Below are 22,470 nucleotides of genomic sequence, written 5' to 3'. Positions count from 1 at the left end.
CGGATAGAGCAAAGCAGACAAGAGCCTACGTACTCTATTAAGCAGTGCAGGTGACCCCGGATAATTTCAGACACTTAGCTCAACTCAGGGAACTAGGACTGGGGCTTGTGTCACCCTGGTAGGACGGTTAACTCGACACTGCAGGGCAAAAGGTGGTATAGCAATAAAGGTCGAAACAGGCACAAATATTCTTTTTTTCAAGTCTTCTTCACAAGTATTCTACTTATTCTAAAGTTCTGGCAAAACACACTACTAAATTGGGTTGGGACTCTCATCACCTACTCCTCTCCACTCCTCTCAACTCTCACTACTCTTCTCAGCACGCAACCAAGTCAGCACTGCTGCTCTATGCTCTACCTCAACATCTCTCAGTACAGATCTAGTGAAGTCAAGTCTGTATCAGTTACATATTGTTCATCTGTATTACCAAAGATTCATCAATAAAAGAAAGAGTTTATTTATTCTACTGGGACTCAGTGATGATTGCACCAGCACCTACACACAACCTACACCGTCCTTGGGTCATCTTCCCTTTCTGTGGGTGGTGGTCTGGGTGGGTCACATCTCCACTCCGGAGCACTGTGATAAGTGCCCAAGGGACCCATCACACCCCGGCAGGTCACCGACCATTGGGGAAAGGGTATTAAAGTAGGTGTGCCTCCATACCTGTGTGCTGAGTTAGCACTGGCATCACAACAACCTACCACCTAGCCAGGGCCGGCGTTAGGGGGGGGCAAGCAGGGCAAATGCCCAGGGCCCCCATCCCCCAGGGGCCCCCTACCGCAGTTCCAGTGGAGAGGAGAGCACAGGCAGCGTCCTGCAGCGTCTGGGAGTGATCCCTGGCTGCTGCTATCAGGGGTCACGCAGAGGCTGCAGGACGCTGGGCTCAGTGTGTGTAGCTTCCCCCTCCCCCTCCCTCCATCTCCTCTTACTGCAGGTGACTTCCTGCTCTGGTGTGGAGCTGTCGGGACGATGGAGGAGAGGGCTGCAGGCTGCCGGGTGAGGATGACAGCCTGCTACTGCTGCTGCTGCAAGGAACATGAGGGGGATGCACCACTACAACCAGCATGCTAGAGGGAGTAAGTATACTGTGTATGTAGTGTGTAATGTGTATGAATGTAGGTGTATAATGGATGAATGCAGTGTGTGTTACATGTCCTGTGTATAGTGTGTGGACTGGATGGTTTGTATCTGTATAATGTGTTTTCATGGGTGTGTGAGTGTGTGTGTGTGTGTGTGTATATATATATATATATATATATATATATATATATATAATGGTGTGTGTGTATAAGCACTGCTGACTCCAAGTGTTGAGGTGAATAGACTGTATATAGGAGCTGCAGCCATTCTCTGGTGACCACTGAGGCCGGTGATTGGCTGCAGCTCCTATGTATAGTGTATGATGACATCACTAAGGCAACACGGTGTATTTTATTGAGAAAAAAATAAGGTGGCGGTCACTGTATGGTGGTAATATTGGTCTGTATATAGTGTGTATATAGTCATTATGTGGTGGTCACTGTATGGTGGTAATATTGGTCTGTATATAGTGTCATTATGCAGTGGTCACTCTTTGGCATTAATATTGGTCTGTATATAGCGTATATATATACACTCATTACTGCCATAGATTGACTACCACATAATGACACTATATACAGACCAATATTACCGCCATACAGTGACCACCACATAATGACTCTATATACACACTATATACAGACCAATAGTACAACCATAGAGTGATCGCCCACATAATATTGGTCTGTATATAGTGTGTATATAGAGTCATTATACAGGGGTCAGTCTATGGCAGTAATTTTGGTCTGTATATAGAGTCATTATGCAGTGGTCATTCTATGGCGGTAATATTGGTCTGTATATAGTGTCATTATGCAGTGGTCACTCTTTGGCATTAACATAATGACACTATATACAGTACAGTATATATAGTACAGCCATAGAGTGATCGCCACATAATATTGGTCTGCATACAGTGTATATAGAGTCATTATACAGGGGTCAGTCTATGGCAGTAATATTGGTCTGTATATAGAGTCATTATGCAGTGGTCACTCTATGGCGGTAATATTGGTCTGTATATAGAGTGTATATTAAGTCATTATACAGGGGTCAGCCTATGGCAATAATATTGGTCTGTATATAGCGTATATAGCGTAGAGTCATTACTGCCATAGATTGACTGCCACATAATGACTCTATATATACACTATATACACCAATAGTACAGCCATAGGGTGACAGCCACATAATATTGGTCTGTATACAGTGTATATACAGTCATTTATTATACAGTGGTCAGTCTATAGCGGTAATATTGGTCTGTATATAGTGTATATAGAGTCTTTATGCGGTGGTCACTCTATGGCGGTAATATTGGTCTGTATATAGTGTATATAGAGTCATTATGGGGAGGTCACTTTTATGGTGGTAATATTGGCCTATATATAGTGTGTTTTCTTCAATAACGGTATGGAGGTAATATTTGGTCCTGATTATAGTGATTTTTTTAAATTTATTTTTTTAAAGCAATTCATATAAATAGTTCTTGTATTTACACCACTAGCGGGCAGTCCTGACATTTAGCGGCAGTCCTGGCATGTAGGGGCAGTCCTGGCATTTAGCGGCAGTCCTGGCATGTAGGGGCAGTCCTGGCATTTAGCGGCAGTCCTGGCATGTAGGGGCAGTCCTGGCATTTAGCCGCATTCCTGGCATTTAGCGGCAGTCCTGGCATGTAGTGGCAGTCCCGGCATGTAGGGGCAGTCCTAGAATGTAGCGGCGGTCCTGACATGTAGGGGCAGTCCCGACATGTAGGGGCAGTCCCGACATGTAGGGGCGGTCCCGACATGTAGGGGCGGTCCCGACATGTAGGGGCGGTCCCGACATGTAGCGGCGGTCCCGGCATGTAGCGGTAGTCCTGACATGTAGCGGCATGTAAACTTCTGAACTGAGTAAGGGCCCTAATACATGGAGCGAAAATTGTCCGAATCAGGACGCTATCGCTCTGTGAGGACACTGGGGAACATGATCAGCTAGTATATATCACAGACAAGGCCTGAGGACACCGGGGAACATGATCAGGTAGTATATATCACAGACACGGCCTGAGGACACCGGGGAACATGATCAGGTAGTATATATATATCTTTATTGTTTATTATATACAGCAAGGATTGCACACACATCACTAATGATATACTGTATATATACACATAGGGGGAGATTTATCAAACATAGTGTAAAGTGAAACTGGCTCCGTTGCCCCTAGCAACCAATCAGATTCCACCATTCATTACTCAGATTCTAAGTAGGTGGAATCTGATTGGTTGCTAGGGGCAACTGAGCCAATTCTTCTTTACACCAGTTTGATAAATCTCCTCCATAGCTTTTGCTGTAGTAGGCTCTCTAAGCGAGCTCCATTCTACCAGATTGGCGCTCACTTCTGCAGAATATCAGGCCGTGTAATACGGCCTTAAAAGTGGCCGTATACTTCCAATAACTGCTGGCTGAACAATCCTTCAGCTGACAATTATCTGTCCCATCCGGTCCCGTCCTCCCCATACACAGAAATTTGGCACATCTGAGTTTTCCTGTGTTTTCTATGAGAGGGTAAAGCCATAGTCATACAGATCTGATGGCGGCTTATCTCTCTTAGAACAAAGAGGTTGGGCATTGATTTTCCATCAAGCTTGATCCCCTATGTCCACTCATATCATCTATCAGAGGACTGTCCAGAGAGCCCCATACACCTTACACTGATGGCCGAACCCACCAGGAGCAACAGGTACCAGCAACAAAAGAGTAAAATGTATGGGGACCTTAAATTGTTGCTAAAATATTTCAGCATTTGGGGCCCCACCTTTAACTTTGCCCAGGGCCACATCTAGTCTAAAACCGGCCCTGTCTGGAATGGAGGGGTTAACTACAATACTAGGGGCATCCTGGGGTGGTATCTCACCCCACTGTCAGGATGCCCATAGTATTGTAGTTATCCCCCCGATGCCTCTAGTATGGTAGTTATCCCCTCACCCCTCCAGGATGCCCCTAGTATGGTAGTCATCCCCCCCCCAGGATACCTCCCTAGTATGGTAGTTATCCCCCCCCCCAGGGTGCCTCCCTAGTATGGTAGTTATCACCCCCCCCCCCCCTGGATGCCCCAGTACGGTAGTTATCCCCCCCAGGATGCCCCTAGTATGGTAGTTATCCCCCCCAGGATGCCCCTAGTATGGTAGTTATCCCCCCCAGGATGCCCCTGGTACGGTAGTTATCCCCCCCAGGATGCCCCTAGTATTGTAGTTATCCCCCCCCCCCAGGATGCCCCTAGTGCGATAGTTATCCCCCCCCCAAGGATTCCCCTAGTATGGTAGTTATCCCCTCCCCCAGGATGCCCCTAGTACGGTAGTTATCCCCCCCCCCCCCAAGGATTCCCCTAGTACGGTAGTTATCCCCCCCAAGATGCCCCTAGTATGGTAGTTATCCCCCCCCCCCAGGATTCCCCTAGTACGGTAGTTATCCCCCCCAGGATGCCCCTAGTATGGTAGTTATCCCCCCCCCAGGATGCCCCTAGTACGGTAGTTATCCCCCCCAGGATGCCCCTAGTATGGTAGTTATTCTCCCCCAGGATGCCCCTAGTATGGTAGTTATTCTCCCCCAGGATGCCCCTAGTACGGTAGTTATCCCCCCCCCCCAAGGATTCCCCTAGTACGGTAGTTATCCCCCCCAGGATGCCCCTAGTATGGTAGTTATCCCCCCCCCCCCAGGATGCCCCTAGTACGGTAGTTATCTCCCCCCCCCAGGATTCCCCTAGTACGGTAGTTATCCCCCCCAGGATGCCCCTAGTATGGTAGTTATTCTCCCCCAGGATGCCCCTAGTATGGTAGTTATTCTCCCCCAGGATGCCCCTAGTACGGTAGTTATCCCCCCCCCCCCCCCCAAGGATTCCCCTAGTACGGTAGTTATCCCCCCCAGGATGCCCCTAGTATGGTAGTTATTCCCCCCCCCCCCCCCCCCGAGGATGCCCCTAGTACGGTAGTTATCCCCCCCCCCAGGATTCCCCTAGTACGGTAGTTATCCCCCCCAGGATGCCCCTAGTATGGTAGTTATTCTCCCCCAGGATGCCCCTAGTATGGTAGTTATCCCCCCCCCAGGATGCCCCTAGTACGGTAGTTATCACCCCCCCCCCAGGATTCCCCTAGTACGGTAGTTATCCCCCCCAGAATGCCCCTAGTATGGTAGTTATTCTCCCCCAGGATGCCCCTAGTATGGTAGTTATTCCCCCCCAGGATGCCCGGCCTGCAGGAGAAGATGTGCGCCGCTCTGCCACACAGGAGAGCCCCGGAGATCAGAACTCCCTCACCTGCTTCTCCTGGATGTGGCTAAACTTGTCCCCCTCCAGAAGTATTAGAGCAGGTTTCTTCTGGACGGGGACGGGTTCAGCCACATCCAGGAGAAGCAGGTGAGGGAGCTCTGATCTCCGGGGCTCTCCTGTGTGGCAGAGCAGCGCACATCTTCTCCTGCAGGCCGGGCGATGATGTCATTTCATCGCGCACAGCCTGCAGGAGAAGATCTGCACGCTCCTCCAGGGACATGGATGCAGGGCACTAATCGTCCCACCCGACCCCCACCAGCCCCATGGCCCCCATGCACCCCCCACCGGTTGGGCTCCGCTGGGGGTTGCTGTAGATCACTACAGATCCACCAGCCTGAACTCGGAACCCTGCTTCCAGGTTCAGGCTGGTGGGGACCCCCAAGTGGTGGATGCCCCGGGTGCCCTCCCTTTAATCTGGCCCTGGAAACCGCCACCCACAGAGAAGGGGGGAAAAAACCAAGGTGTACAGTGGTGTATGTGTGGGTGCAGGTGCAGACAGAGGTAGCAGAGTCTCCTGCATTTTGTATAACAATATAACAGTTTACTGAACAACTTTGTGAGCAAACAGTACACGTTATGCAGATACAGGGTGCCAAGTCTTGGGTAGGAGCAGGAGGGTATAGGGTGAGCAGTCCGGGGTGGGGGCAGGAGGATACAGGGTGACCAGTCTGAGGTAGGAGCAGAAGGATACAGGGTGACCAGTCTGGGGTAGGAGCTGTAAGATACATGGTTACCAGTCTGGAATTGGGGCAGAAGGATATAAGGTGACCAGTCTGGGGTCGGAGCAAAAGAATACAGGGTGACCAATCTGGGGTAGGAGCAAAAGAATACAGGGTGACCAATCTGGGGCAGGGGCAGGAGGATACAGGGTGACCAATCTGGGGCAGGGGCAGGAGGATACAGGGTGACCAGTCTGGGATAGGAGCAGCAGGATACAGGATGACCAGTCTGGGGTAGAAGCAGGAGGATACAGGGTGACCAGTCTGGGGTAAGAGCAGGAGGATACAGGGTGACCAGTCTGGGGTAAGAGCAGGAGGATACAGGGTGACCAGTCTGGGGTAAGAGCAGGAGGATACAGGGTGACCAGTCTGGGGTAAGAGCAGGAGGATACAGGGTGACCCGTCTGAGGTAGGAACAGGAGGATACTGGGTGACCAGTTTGAGGTAGGAGCAGGAGGATACAGGGTGACCAGTCTGGTGTGGGGACAGGGGGATATAGGGTGACCAGTATGGGGTGAGCGTAGGGACACTCAGCACAATCATGCTTAAAGGGGTAGTCCACCCAAAAAAATTTTCTTTCAAATCAACTGGTGCCATTAAGTGCCAGAGATTTGTAATTCACTTCTATTAAAAAATCTTAAGTCTTCCAGTACTTATCAGCTGCTGTGTGTCCAGCAGGAAGTGGTGTTTTCTTTCCTGTCTGACACAGTGCTCTCTGCTGCCACCTCTGTCCATGTCAGGAACTGTCCAAAGCAGCAGCAAATCCCCATAGAAAACCTCCCCTGCTCTCCAGACTGGAAATAATACAACTTCCTGTTGGGCATACAGCAGCTGATAAGTACTGGAAGACTTAAGATTTTTTAATAGAAGTGAATTACAAATCTCTGGCACTTTATGGCACCAGTTGATTTGAAAGAATTTTTTTTTTGGTGGACTACCCCTTTAAATAGTTCCCAGCTACCCAGGAAAGTTCTACTGTGCAGCTCGTGGGGCACACCAGTCGCATGACTCTCTGCATGTTGGCGTACTCTGTGGGGATGATTGACAGGTTGCTGCCCCTCTCCCGGCATCACGCGCTGGAATAAAACACATTTTTCACCGATGTAAAGCTACCGCTGCGGCTGTATTCTCCCTGATGTAAAGCTACCGCCGCGGCTGTATTCTCCCTGATGTAAAGCTACCGCTGCGGCTGGCAGACGTGGCTGGTAAGCCTGGGGACCTAAGCTAAGGGGGCCTAAGCTTTGTGAACAACTTGGGGCCTATAATGAAGTTAATTCATCCCTGCAGATTTATATACAAGACATGATCACAAGGTCTATATCAATGTTCCTTTTGTACTTTTCAGGTGATCTCGGGCAAAATTATGGTACGTATAATAATTTACCTCTTTCTGAAGACCAGATGGAATGTTGTAGATCATGAACTATTGGATGATAAAGAAAACTTGTGTCTTAAGCTTCCAAAAACTGCACATGAGTATATTGTGAGTAGCCACATTTTTGGACTTTTATTGAGCTTCCCTTGTGCAAGTTGTGCCCATTTGGGCTGGGTTCACACACAGTCATTTCGAGGTCAAAATATGTATGTATATTTAAAGGGGAACTATCAGCAGTTTAGACAAATCTAACCTGCTATGTCCCTATTGTTCCCTATAGCCGGGAACAATGCCTAGTGGACCACCATAGTAAACAGATCACTGATCTCAGGGGGACCAGCTAAGGAAGACACTGTCAGCTGCTAGCCAAAGTGTTCAACACAGCGAAAACCTAGGTGCATTGTCCCCTGGGAAACATCGCTATGTCTATGGATGGATACCTGGCTCGTAATTGAGTTGGATATTGACTGAAAGGGCCACTTCATATGGTGGTTCTGGTGGTCTCTTTACAGGAGGCATCACTTTGCTAGGTCCTTCCCTACAGGGATATCTGGCTAGCCCAGACTGTCACTTGTATTTCAGGCTGACGGTTTTGCAATGCACCTAGGACTTCACTGTGTTGAGTGCTTTTACTAGCATTCCACTCAAACATAACTTTTCATATGTTGCTGGTGAGACTAACAATCCCTTCCATACTTGTTATCATCTTTTCAGTCTCCTTCCCCCAGTTCTTAGCTGCTGCTTTCTGCTAAAGACACAAAAATCTGTGTGTGAGCTTTTCTCTCTGTCTCCCCCTCCTCCCCCCCTTCCTTCTGAGACAGTTGATGTAAACAAGTTCCCGGCAGGCTTTGGCTGCGTTCACACTACGTATATTTCAGTCAGTATATGTATATTTCAGTCAGTATATTTCAGTCAGTATTGCAACCAAAACCAGGAGAGGTTAAAAACACAGAAAGGCTCTATTCACACAATGTTGAAGTTGAGTGGATGGCCGCCATTTAATGACAAATATGTGCTGTTATTTTAGAACAACAGCTGTTATATTGAAATAATGGCCGTTATTTACTGTTATATGGCGGCCATCCACTCAATTTCAACATTGTGTGAATAGATCCTTTCTGTGTTTTTAATCCACTCCTGGTTTTGGTTGCAATACTGACTGAAATATACTGACTGAAATATACGCAGTGTGAACGCAGCCATAATCTGCAACTTTGTAGCTTCTTTCTAATGCCGGGAGGATTAATCACAATCATCACAATTAATCAGTTCATCCGCACCTTGACCTCAGATTAACCCTTACAGCATTACAAAGAAGCTACAATGTTGCAGATAAAGTCAGCCAGGTACTTGTTTACATCAGCTGTCTCTGAAGGGAGGGAGGGAGATGGAGAGAAAGGCTCACACATAAATTTTTCTGTCTTCAGCAGAAGCAGCAGTTCAGAATACAGCACCAGAACCAAGCACAGTAAATATATACGTCACCAGAACCAAGCACAGTAGATATATACAGCACCAGAACTAAGCACTGTAAATGTATACAGCACCAGAACTAAGCACAGTAAATGTATACAGCACCAGAACCAAGCATTGTAGAGTAAATATATAAAGAACCAAGCACAGTAAATATATACATCATCAGAGCCAAGCACAGTAAATATATACGGCACCAGAACCAAGCACAGTATATATATACGGCACCAGAACCAAGCACAGTAAATATATACGGCACCAGAACCAAGCACAGTAGATATATACACCACTAGAACCAAGTACAGTAAATATATACAGCACCAGAACCAAACACAGTAAATGTATACAGCACCAGAACCAAGCATTGTAAATATATACAGAACTAAGCACAGTAAATATATACATCACCAGAGCCAAGCACAGTAAATATATACAGCACCAAAACCAAGCACAGTAGATATATACAGCACCAGAACCAAGCATTGTAAATAGATACAGCACCAAAACCAAGCACAGTAAATAAGTACAGTACTAGAACTAAGCACAATAAATATATACAACACCAGAACCAAGCATTATAAATAATTACAGTATAAAGCCCAGTACCAGAACCAAGCACAGTAAATAATTAAAGTACCAGAACCAAGCACATCAAATAAGTAAATAAGTACAGTGTAAAACCCAAGCACAGTTAATAAGCACTGATCCAGAAACAATAAATGGTAACGGTAACTGTTTTTCTTTTGCATTATGCAGGTTGTCGGCCTGTAAGAACAACATTAATGGGTGAGTAATGTCACTAATATCACTTCTTTCACAGCCAAGCATTTGTTGATCATAGCCACCCTCTGTCGTATTGGAATTTTCTGTTTTTTGTTGTACCCCAGTAGATATTTTTATCTTAGTAATGACAGACTGGAATAGAGGCCATTTTCCCATTATGAACTTTGTCCCTGCTCAGGGGTGTAGGTAATGGGCCTGGTACAAAAGTTCAGCTTCTGGAAAGTTCCCCATAGGTAACTGAGGTTACACAAAAGAATGAATAAGAAGTTATGGATAATGTTAGGGTCCTTGGTGACCTACAGTATGTGTGCAGGTATAGGACAGTGAGGGCGAAATGTGAGACTCTCAGTGGTCTAGTGTAGCTTACCTCCCGTCTTTTAGGACAGCCAAAGAGGGACACTTGTGGTTCAGTCTAGCATTTCTATAATTTCTAATTCAAGGATGTAATCACACATTCAGGATCTGCTGCAGACTGATGCAGTCACACATGCAGGATCTGCTGCAGATTGATGCAATCACACATGCAGGATCTGCTGCAGATTGATGCATTTAGTTACATTGATATATGCAGATCCTGTATATGTGACTGTATCCTTTGGTCCCAGTCACACATCAGTAACCCTGATTGTAATTACAGACCTGCAGCCGCGGACAGGATTATGAATGTGTTTCAGTGACTGCATTTGCAGGGACCCACTGTCTGATAGGTGACACGGACACACAATGACTTAGTAATTTTTTTGCAGCACAGATCATGTCCCCAAAACAGATCCGTAACACCTACATGCTGTAACATTAAGTTGCTTTTGCCAACTCTAGTGAGGGTTTTACTTACCGTTACCAATCTTTAGGAGGAAATTATGGGGCTAAGGCTTTGGTTGTGCGACAAAACATTGTGCAACATTGCGGCCAATGTTAAAGGGGTACACTCCATTTAAGAAAGATGCAACCTTGTTCAATCCCCACCCATAACCTAAGATTTTGTGTAATAGGTTTCTATTACTTGAATTGGACCGTTTGTCTGCAGCACATTCTGACTCACACCCTGAAGCTGCAGAAAATCCTCACTGCATGGTTCGCTCTGTCCCCACTCCTCTGTGCTCCCCCTCCCTTCTGAGACCAAAGTCACATGATCTCTGTCTCTTCTGTTCCCAGGCAAGCTGTAAAACCTCATCTGTAACCCCGCCCACCACTGACATCACACCAATCAGTGAGCACCAGGCCAAGGGCCAGGGAAACAACAGAACAGTGACAGCCTCCTGAGCCATATAGGGGAAAGGAAACACAGTTCTTTAATCTCTCTCTTCTTTCTACTCTATCTTTGTAGATGTATACATAGATATTTTGTTTACAGTGTAAAGCAGAAGCAGATTTAGCCTTTGATGGGCAGATACTACAAGATGAGGCAGATCCTTGGTAGTTGGCTTTGAGGTGCAATGCATGCTGGTAAATGTAGTTTCCCGGCCTGTACCATCTTGCATATAGACTTCTTTTTCTTTTAAAAACTCTGGAACGGCAGCAGCTAGAAAGATGGGAGATGGCTCAAAATACTCAGGAGGGCTCAGTTTGTGAGCATATCATTTTTTAGCCTCCCTCTTTCTTTGGTCATACTCTATTCTATAGGGTATGACAACTTTTTATTATTTTTTCTTCCTTTCATGGATCCAGTGCCTGCTGCAGGTATGTGTTTCCATAATCTCATGTTCTCTTAAGCCTATTTTCTGTGTGAATTTAATATAATATATGTCATTATTATATAATGGGTGCAGATTCCACTTCTGGCACCCCATGGATCATAACAGGAACCATCTCTGCAATTCCCTATTATGGATTTTCTCATACACCAGTAGTAGTATAGCCAGGGTAAGGAGACTAATGGGCATGTACAGTAGTACAGCTTCTTGGAGTTCTTTGGATGAGTGTACAAGACTTTTCATTGCTTCCTGTACAATGTTCTATTGACTCCCAATGGGACAGGAGCTGCAGTACATAATGATAAGTGCAGCAATCGTGCGAGGAACTGTTGTTGCATCTTGACGTAGCTTTGGTGTATCACACATCTTTACATCTACCTTTTCCAGAAACATTGGCCCACATCTTCTAATCTTGGCCCACATATAACATTGGCCAACATCTTTTAATCTTGGCCCATGTGTAACATTGGCCCAGATCTTCTAATCTTGGCCCACATGTAACATTGGCCCATATCTTATAATCTTGGCCCACATGTTATAATATTGGCCCAACTCTAACATTGACCCACATCTTCTAATCTTGGCCCACATCTAACATTGACCCACATCTTCTAATCTTGGCCCACATCTTCTAATCTTGGGCCACATGTTCTAATCTTGGCCCACATCTAACATTGGCCCACATCTTCTAATCTTGGCCCACATGTAACATTGGGCCACATCTAACATTGGCCCACATCTTCTAATCTTGGCCCGCAACATTGGCCCACATCTTCTAATCTTGGGCCACATCTAACATTGACCTTCGTCTTCTAATCTTGGCCCACATCTTCTAATCTTGGCCCACAAGTAACATTGGCCCACATCTTCTAATCTTGGCCCAACTCTAACATTGACCCACATCTTCTAATCTTGGCCCACATCTTCTAATCTTGGCCCACATCTAACATTGGCCCACATCTTCTAATCTTGGCCCAACTCTAACATTGAACCACATCTTCTAATCTTGAGCAACATCTAACATTGACCCACATCTTCTAATCTTGGTCCACATCTTCTAATCTTGGCCCACATGTAACATTGGCCCACATCTTCTACTCTTGGCCCGCATCTAACATTGGCCCACATCTTCTGATCATGGGCCACATCTAACATTGGCCCACATCTTCTAATCTTGGCCCGCAACATTGGCCCACATCTTGTAATCTTGGGCCACATGTTCTAATCTTGGCCCACATCTAACATTGGCCCACATCTTCTAATCTTGGCCCAACTCTAACATTGAACCACATCTTCTAATCTTGGCCCACATCTTCTAAACTTGGCCCACATCTTCTAAACTTGGCCATCTTCTAATCTTGGCCCACATCTAACATTGGCCCACATCTTCTAATCTTGGCCCACATCTAACATTGGCCCACATCTTCTAATCTTGGCCCACATCTAACAATGGCCAACATCTTTTTATCTTGGCCCACATCTATTAATCTTGGCCCACAAGTAACATTGGCCCACATCTTCTAATCTTGGCCCGCAACATTGGCCCACATCTTGTAATCTTGGGCCACATGTTCTAATCTTGGCCCACATCTAACATTGGCCCACATCTTCTAATCTTGGCCCACATCTAACATTGTCCCACATCTTCTAATCTTGGCCCACATCTTCTAATCTTGGCCCGCAACATTGGCCCACATCTTGTAATCTTGGGCCACATGTTCTAATCTTGGCCCACATCTAACATTGGCCCACATCTTCTAATCTTGGCCCACATCTAACATTGTCCCACATCTTCTAATCTTGGCCCAACTCTAACATTGAACCACACCTTCTAATCTTGGCCCACATCTTCTAAACTTGGCCCACATCTTCTAAACTTGGCCATCTTCTAATCTTGGCCCACATCTAACATTGACCCACATCTTCTAATCTTGGCCCACATCTAACATTGGCCCACATCTTCTAATCTTGGCCCACATCTAACAATGGCCAACATCTTTTTATCTTGGCCCACATCTTCTAATCTTGGCCCACAAGTAACATTGAACCACATCTTCTAATTTTGGCCAACATCTAAAATTGACCAACATCTTCTAATCTTGCCCACATCTTCTAAACTTGTCCCACATCTTCTAAACTTGGCCATCTTCTAATCTTGGCCCACATCTTCTAATCTGGGCCCACATCTACTAATCTTGGCCCACATCTAACATTGACCCACATCTTCTAATCTTGGCCCACATCTAACATTGGCCCATATCTTCTAATCTTGGCCCTTAGCTAACAATGGCCGACATCTTTTTATCTTGGCCCACATCTAACATAAGCCCACATCTTCTAATCTTGGCCCACATCTAACATTGGCCCACATCTAACAATGGCCGACATCTTTTTATCTTGGCCCACATGTATCATTGGCTCACATCTTCTAATCTTGGCCCACATCTAACAATGGCCGACATCTTTTTATCTTGGGCCACATCTAACATTGCCCACATCTAATATTGGCTGACATCTAATCTTGGCCCACATCTAACATCACAGCTCACATCTTCGAGGCTTTTTTTGAGCAGATTCTGATTTAGACCCTAGAGTGACAATTCAAAGGGTTACAAATGACTCTACCAATGATCATTGTTACTAAATGTCTAATGTAATAAACTTTTTTTTTCATCATTTGCTTAGAAGTTAAATACGATGATACATCAACTCTAACTGAAGGCGATGCTACATCATTTCTACCTGGAGGCGATTATTCACCAACTATATCTGTAGGTGATGCTATATCAACTGTATCTGAAGGCGATTATACACCAACTCTATATGATATATCAACTCTATTTGTAGAAGAGGAGATGCCATCTTTTGTCAGGTTAATTTCACTCCAAAATGCTGACGGCTCCTGGAATCTCGGCCCTGAATTCTCTGCAGTGCTGGGACTATCTCAGCCGAACATCAGCAGCAAGAATCCCCATCAGGTAGGACTGATAATGTGCTGGAATAATCTTAGCTGCTGTGATCTTCTTACAGATCCTTCTAACCTTCATCTGTATCATTTATCATTTAAAAGCCTTTATAGTCCCTGAAAAATATGTGGTGGTTAAAGCAATTTTCCACTTAAAGTGTACCTGTCACAAAGTCTGGACTCAGCACGGCATGCAATCCATTTGCCGTTGGACGTTGGGGTATCCATGGAGTCAATCACGCTGGGTCAGTAATTGGATCAGAATATGGGTCACACATAGTACCGACCCGGTGCAGGTTGTTTATATGGGTACCCCAACTTCAGGTACATCTTAATATAGAAGTAAAATGGGAATAATTTACATGCACGTTTCCTTCAGCGATCACTTACAGTGCACTTCCACACTCACATGATCAGGGCTACACTATGACTTCATTGGTAGTTAGTGGCCATGAACACCAATCCAGTAAACACCCCCCCGGTGGGCGAGACATGAGTGTCATGTGACCTGCATCCTCTTCTTGCTCAAGCCTATGATCATCAGCTGCATGCAATAGGGGTCACTGTGATGACCATTACTAGTTTTCTGCTCTAAAATAATATATTTTAATTAAATTTACATTTAAATTTTTCTCCTTACTAGAATATGGACTCAGTATGGGCAACGGTCCTGGCAGTGATCTGGCTCCATGCTTCATGTCTGGTCCAGAGAGAGGAATGGGAGTTACTGGAGGGAAAAGCCATCTCCTGGCTTAAGTCCAAAGCAGGTAATATCTCACAAAATGGTGATCCCATAAGCTGATGTCCAAAAACGACCTGGGCATTGATGCATCAATGACCCCCGGTCGTGAAAGGGTTAAAAGGATGTGGAGGACAGGATAAAAACAAAACAAGAATCAAAATAACATGCCTTTACCATAAAGTGCACTGTGGAAAAATAGGATCCAACAAATTTTGGGGTCTTTTAATGTCAACCCATAATTATTCCTTTTTGTGGTGTCTCGGTATATTTTATCCTTACACAAGCAAAAAAAAGACAAATGTTGGTCAGCTCTCCTACAACACCATTCACACTAGGCAGGAGCAGGTTGCTATGGCTGAAATTGACAATTTCAGCCATAGCAACATGATCCTGCCTAGTGTGAATGGTGTTCTAGGAGAGCTGGCCAAATTTTTATTTTTTTGCCTTTATTCCAGATGGGGGGAGTGGCTGCATCTACTTGGTCATGCACTCCACCCATCCCACCCAGGTGGTTATTATATTTGCCAGTATTAGATGGATGCTGCATGCCCAGAGCATAGACTTATTATATGCAATGGAGAGGCCATAGTACAGTGTAGGGTCTATCCCGGCATGAGGCCACCTTATCGTGGTGGGATGGTTCACATTATTTATCAAGAGCCTCACTATTTTTATGGAGATTTTTTTAGCAGTACCCAATCATATCTCTTGGGTCTAGAATACGACTGGAGCATTACTCCCAGTTCTTTACAATAGCCAGACAATATTGCTGTGATTATCAGCAGCATTGTGCAGCTATTGGTGGGAGAGCTGAAGCCATGGTTTCCACAGTGTTCAAGTCGCATTCTGAATGCATATATGGAAACCCTTAGGGTGCGTGCACACCACGGAATCCGCATATGACCCGCGGTGGATTCCGTCGCTCGTACCCGCATGCGGCGGCGCGCATCTCCGTCCCTGCCATAGACACTACTCTATGCACAGGTGGATTCCGCATTCCGCCGAAAGAACTGACATGTCAATTCTTTGGGCGGAATGCAGAATTCGCCCGTGCATAGAATAGTGTCTATGGCACAGGTGGAGATATGCGCTGCCACGTGCGGGTACGAGGGTCATATGGGCATATTCCGTAGTGTGCCGGCACCCTAAGTGAGTTTTTTTTCCTCTGATCAGTCGGGTGTAATATATCTAATACTATTGATGGTTCTGACCCGGTATCTTCCTAGGTTCCTCCCTGGATCAGTTTGTCAGAGCCGGCAATGAGCTGCTGAAATCCTCTGTGGCTCCTAGAGTGTTTGGCCTGTGAGAGGAAGAATAAAGATGGCGGAGGCCTCTCCCCTGAATCCTGGGAGGCCGCTGTTACTTCTCCTTACTTTATATTCAGTTTGCATCATAAGATATCTCTGCCTTATTACTCCTCATAAAGGACACAAGCAAAAGAAAAAGGCGACTCTAGACTATAATATTCTGCTTATATTGTCATATTACTGGATCATCTATATCAATGAATTATTAAAATGTAATAAGGCAACTCGGTTTGATGTGTATTCCTACATGGGGACGGCCCGAAGGTAGTAATATAGTGCAAAATACTCAACAACTACACAAGTAAGTATAGATGGGATTGTCTCAACACATCCTCAGTGTCCTATATAGGATTTTTCTATGTTCCCATAATTTATAGAGTCATAATTGTGGTGTCCCAGCACGTGTGTTGCTATTGGTTACACCCTTCGTAAAAGCCTGTACATATTGTGAGTAAGTGGTGATGGAGTCGTGATAAAGTTTCGCCACTAGATGTCGCTATTGTAGATGTATGTACACAGATGCTGCACGGCTGAAGTATGGAAAGGGTTATTGTTTATTTGTGTGTTACATGGATCTGTGAACCTATGGGAGTATCTTCTTCTTCTGTCCTATCATCTCTTACTTTACTTCTTCTTATGCACTCTTCACCCACTCACAACACCCTTTAGATAAGCTGGAGATAGGAAGTCATATGGGTAGAGGAAGTGTAGTGTAGTCTTAGTCAGATCCCCGTATGGTGAGGAAGCAAGACAAGACACAGCTAACAGTTTCTCCTCAAATAACGCTACAAAACACTACGCATTGTTAAACCCCTTAGAAGAGAGGACACGTCAGAGATAACTTCAACCACGCCGTGGACTAGGAGATTCACAGTGTCAGTATCCACAACAGCAAACAAGCTAGGAACTGAACCGGATAGAGCAAAGTTGCTAGGAGCCTAGGAACTCTATTTTGCAGTGCGGTTGTCAGCAGGGAACGCTTAGCATTCCGCTCATCCCAGCTAACAGGGTGTGGGGTTTGTGGTTGTGCGAAGACCCAAAGGTTAAAACACAGGCACAAGTATTCTCTTCTTCTTCAGTATTCTTCTACCTCATCCTCCAACATCCCGGCAGAGCACATTACTACTTGGGTTGAAACTCTCACAACATCCTCAGCCCTACAGGTCACTGACCACAGGGGAACAAGGTACAACCGGCCCTCTAAACAAAAAGCAGGTGTGCCACCATATCTGTGTGCCCAACCGCCACTGGCATCGCGACATAAAATCACTGGGCCCGGCTGTATCTCGGCCAACCACCACAGAGCTGGCGTCACACTCTACCATGAAGTATTCAGTTTCCCCACTAGGTGTCACTGTTCTATATATTTCTATGTATTATTTCTATGCACAGCTGAAGCAAGGTAATGGATTAAGTTTCTATGTCATGTGTTATGTGCTGACCACTAGTAGGTGCTCTCACTTCTCTGTGGGGGTGGGTGCGAGACTAAAAGAAAAGAAAAAAGTAAAAATTTACTAAAGACAGAGAAAAAAAATAAATACAATTCAAAAATGTTACCACGATCATAACAACATTCAGAATAAAGAGAATACATTATTTCTACCTCACAGTAAAAAACTATAGAAAAAATGAAAACAAAACAAGAAAAAAATATCATATGCTGCATTAATGGGGGACTTTAAAAAGTCACAGATCTTCAGCTGCAGCAATAAGAAAGCAACAAAAAAAAGGATGGGGCCAAACTAGGTCTCATAGTTACTGTATATTGTGTCATTATTCAAATGTTCTGTGTCTCACACTGCTTTATATTCATGGACATGTAGCATGTGCTGCTCTATGCAAGGGTATGCCAAGTAAAATGAACTGAGTTTTTTGTCCGAAGAATTTTTTAAGGTGCACTTGTCTCTTTTTTTCACCTACTATATCATCTCAGTGTATGGATTCACCTACTATATCAGGGGTACTCAACAACTTTTAGTGAAGCTCCACTTACCGGGGTCTATTGTCAGGTGAAGGTCCGAGCTGAACATCAGTAGGAAACGTGTTTTGTTACTTTGTCACAAACGTTCAACTATTTATATACAGAATTGCTGCTTATTAGCGGGAAAACTGGCATTTTTTTCTCTCTCACCAGGCCTTTGATATTAGGTACAAAGGGGGTGACTGCCCTGGTAGTATATAGCCCCCCTGTTGCTCCCCCAGTAGTGTATAGCCCCCCCTGTGCGCTCTCCCCCCTGTAGTATATAGCCCCCTGTGAGCTCCCCCCAGTAGTATATAGCCTCCCCGTGCGCTCTCCCTCTGTAGTATATAGCCCCCTGTGCGCTGTCCCCCAGTAGTATATAGCCCCCTGTGAGCTCCCCCCGTAGTATATAGCCCCCCTGTGCTCTCCCCCTGTAGTATATAGCCCCCTGTGAGCTCCCCCCAGTAGTATATAGCCCCCGTGAGCTCCCCCCTAAGTAGTATATAGCCCCCCTGTGAGCTCCCCCCTGTAGTATATAGCCCCCTGTGAGCTCCCCCTGTAGCATATAGCCCCCCCCCGTGCGCTGTCCCCCTGTAGTATATAGCCCCCTGTGAGCTCCCCCCAGTAGTATATAGCGCCCCTGTGCTCTTCCCCCAGTAGTATATAGCCCCCTGTGAGGTCCCCCCCAGTAGTATATAGCCCCCCTTGTGCTTTCCCCCTGTAGTATATAACCCCCTGTGCGCTCCCCCCCAGTAGTATATAGCCCCCTCAGTAGTATATAGCCCCCTGTGAGGTCCCCCCTGTAGTATATAGCCCCCTGTGTGCTCCCCCCAGTAGTATATAGCCCCCCTCAGTAGTATATAGCCCCCTGTGAGGTCCCCCCTGTAGTATATAGCCCCGTGCGCTCCCCCCAGTAGTATATAGCCCCCTGTGAGGTCCCCCCTGTAGTATATAGCCCCCTGTGCGCTCCCCCCAGTAGTATATAGCCCCCTCAGTAGTATATAGCCCCCTGTGAGGTCCCCCCTGTAGTATATAGCCCCCTGTGCGCTCCCCCCAGTAGTATATAGCCCCCTGTGAGGTCCCCCCCAGTAGTATATAGCCCCCCTTGTGCTTTCCCCCTGTAGTATATAGCCCCTGTGAGGTCCCCCCTGTAGTATATAACCCCCTGTGGACTCCCCCCAGTAGTATATAGCCCCCTCAGTAGTATATAGCCCCCTGTGAGGTCCCCTCGGTAGTATATAGCCCCCTGTGCGCTCCCCCCAGTAGTATATAGCCCCCTCAGTAGTATATAGCCCCCTGTGAGGTCCCCCCTGTAGTATATAGTCCACCTGTGCGCTCCCCCCAGTAGTATATAGCCCTCTCAGTAGTATATAGCCCCCTGTGAGGTCCCCCTGTAGTATATAGCCCCCTGTGCGCTCCCCCCAGTAGTATATAGCCCCCTCAGTAGTATATAGCCCCCTGTGAGGTCCCCCCTGTAGTATATAGCCCCCTGTGCGCTCCCCCCAGTAGTATATAGCCCCCTCAGTAGTATATAGCCCCCTGTGAGGTCCCCCCTGTAGTATATAGTCCACCTGTGCGCTCTCCCCTTGTAGATGCCCCCCAGACAGAAAAAAAAAATAACAAAAACAACTCACCTAGCACCTCGTTCCCCGCTGCGGCTGTCTTCTTCTCTTCCCGTCGGTCCGGCCCCCGGCTGATACGCGCTCTGTAGGGATGTCCCGGGGATTCCCCAGCAGAGCGCGCATCAGTGACCTCAGCGTACGCCGCCGGCCTGCACTTCCGGGAAGGACAGGCCGGCAGCGTTAACTGAGGACTGTGGTGCGCGCTCTGCTGGGGAATCCCCGGGACATCCCTACAGAGCGCGTATCAGCCGGGGGCCGGACCGACACTGCCCCCAGCCCCACAGGCGTACTGACATCTAAGGACAGTACGCTTATGGGGCGGGAGGCAGTGCGGTGGGGAGCGGGACGGACCGGATCCGGGGCGGTTAGGAGGTCTGACCAGGGGTCCGGACAGCTGGCCTCCGCGGTCCGGGTTCGGACCGCGGTCCGCCAGTTGAGGACCCCTGTACTATATCATCTCAGTGTATGGACTCACCACTCACCTACTATATCATCTTAGTGTATGGACCCACCTACTATATCATCTCAGTGTATGGACTCACCTACTATATCATCTCAGTGTATGGACTCACCTACTATATCATCTCAGTGTATGGACCCACCTACTATATCATCTCAGTGTATGGACTCACCTACTATATCATCTCAGTGTATGGACTCACCTACTATATCATCTCAGTGTATGGACTCACCTACTATATCATCTCAGTGTATGGACTCACCTACTATATCATCTCCGTGTATGGACTCACCTACTATATCATCTCAGTGTATGGACTCACCTACTATATCATCTCCGTGTATGGACCCACCTACTATATCATCTCAGTGTATGGACTCACCTACTATATCATCTCAGTGTATGGACTCACCTACTATATCATCTCAGTGTATGGACCCACCTACTATATCATCTCCGTGTATGGACCCACCTACTATATCATCTCAGTGTATGGACTCACCTACTATATCATCTCAGTGTATGGACTCACCTACTATATCATCTCAGTGTATGGACTCACCTACTATATCATCTCAGTGTATGGACCCACCTACTATATCATCTCAGTGTATGGACTCACCTACTATATCATCTCAGTGTATGGACCCACCTATTATATCATCTCAGTGTATGGACTCACCTACTATATCATCTCAGTGTATGGACTCACCTACTATATCATCTCAGTGTATGGACTCACCTACTATATCATCTCAGTGTATGGACTTACCTACTATATCATCTCAGTGTATGGACTCACCTACTATATCATCTCAGTGTATGGACTCACCTACTATATCATCTCAGTGTATGGACCCACCTACTATATCATCTCAGTGTATGGACCCACCTACTATATCATCTCAGTGTATGGACTCACCTACTATATCATCTCAGTGTATGGACTCACCTACTATATCATCTCAGTGTATGGACTCACCTACTATATCATCTCAGTGTATGGACCAGTGGCGGATTATAATATGGGCGGTTTGGGCGGCCGCCCGGGGCCCGAGGCTCCGGGGGGGCCCATACCGCCCGCCCGCATAAGCCCCGAATATTCATGCCTAGCCCCGAAAGTATCTTCCACCCGCCCCGTGGCTCGCCAGCGCTCAAAAAACAGCAGCCGCGGCCTCTAATAGTCATCCGCGGCCTGCTCGCATTGCCAGCTCCCAGGTACCGCCGCGGCGCACGCATCCAATGAACAAGTGCGGGATGACGTCATTGCATGCGTACGCCGCGGCCGGCCGCAGCGGCGCCCAGCTCCCGCCCAGCCTCTCTCCTGCCTCTGGAGTCCGGGCGATTATCTTCAGCTGAGGGGCCGGCGTGAGCTTCCAGCAGAGAGAGCCTGTATCCCAGGTCGGAAGCTCACAGCTGCAGCCCCGTGATGCCCGAACTCTAGTGCTCGGCGATGACGTCACATGTGCGCGCCGCCGCCGAGAGAAGTTCGGGACCGCGGGGCTGCAGCTGTGAGCTTCCGACCTGGGATACAGGCTCTCTCTGCTGGAAGCTCACGCCGGCCCCGAAGCTGCGCCCCAGCGGGCTTGCCCAGCCTGCCTCTGCTCCCCCTGCCCTCCGGCTGCCCTCGTCCGCTCAGTCTCCCCCACCGCCCCCCAGCCTCTCCCCCTGTTTCTCCCATGCCCCCAAGCTTCTCCCCTGCTGCTCCCCCTGCCCCCAGTCTCTCCCCCTGACCCCCAGCTTCTCCACCTGCCACCCTACTTCCCCTGCCCTCCAGCGTCTCCCCCTGCACCCCCAGCTTCTCCCCTACCCCCCTACTTCCCCTGCCCTCCAGCGTCTCCCCCTGCACCCCCAGCCTCTCCCCCTGCACCCCCAGCTTCTCCCCTACTTCCCCTGCCCTCCAGCGTCTCCCCCTGCACCCCCAGCCTCTCCCCCTGCACCCCCAGCTTCTCACTCTGCACCCCCAGCTTCTCCCCTA

General features: G+C 47.2%; 1 protein-coding gene across 3 annotated transcripts; it reads left to right on the top strand.

The window, feature by feature from the left end:
* Window positions 1-972: 972 nt before the first annotated feature.
* LOC138786353 (von Willebrand factor A domain-containing protein 5A-like) lies at window positions 973-16,629 on the top strand. Of its 3 annotated transcripts, none has more exons than XM_069963324.1 (6): window positions 973-1,079; window positions 7,457-7,477; window positions 9,716-9,745; window positions 14,122-14,414; window positions 15,045-15,168; window positions 16,370-16,629. In XM_069963324.1, exons 1-6 carry the CDS (start codon window positions 1,040-1,042, stop codon window positions 16,447-16,449), a joined length of 588 nt encoding a protein of 195 aa, XP_069819425.1. In that variant the 5' UTR covers window positions 973-1,039; the 3' UTR covers window positions 16,450-16,629. The 3 variants fall into 3 exon arrangements, with proteins under 3 accessions (XP_069819425.1, XP_069819426.1, XP_069819427.1); XM_069963325.1 differs by lacking the exon at window positions 973-1,079 and adding an exon at window positions 3,401-3,808; XM_069963326.1 differs by lacking the exons at window positions 973-1,079; window positions 7,457-7,477 and adding an exon at window positions 7,521-7,594.
* Window positions 16,630-22,470: the final 5,841 nt, after the last annotated feature.

Source organism: Dendropsophus ebraccatus, chromosome 3 (genome assembly GCF_027789765.1).
Source record: "Dendropsophus ebraccatus isolate aDenEbr1 chromosome 3, aDenEbr1.pat, whole genome shotgun sequence".
Classification (NCBI taxonomy): domain Eukaryota; kingdom Metazoa; phylum Chordata; class Amphibia; order Anura; family Hylidae; genus Dendropsophus; species Dendropsophus ebraccatus.
This window is presented reverse-complemented; position numbering and strand designations above follow the sequence as displayed.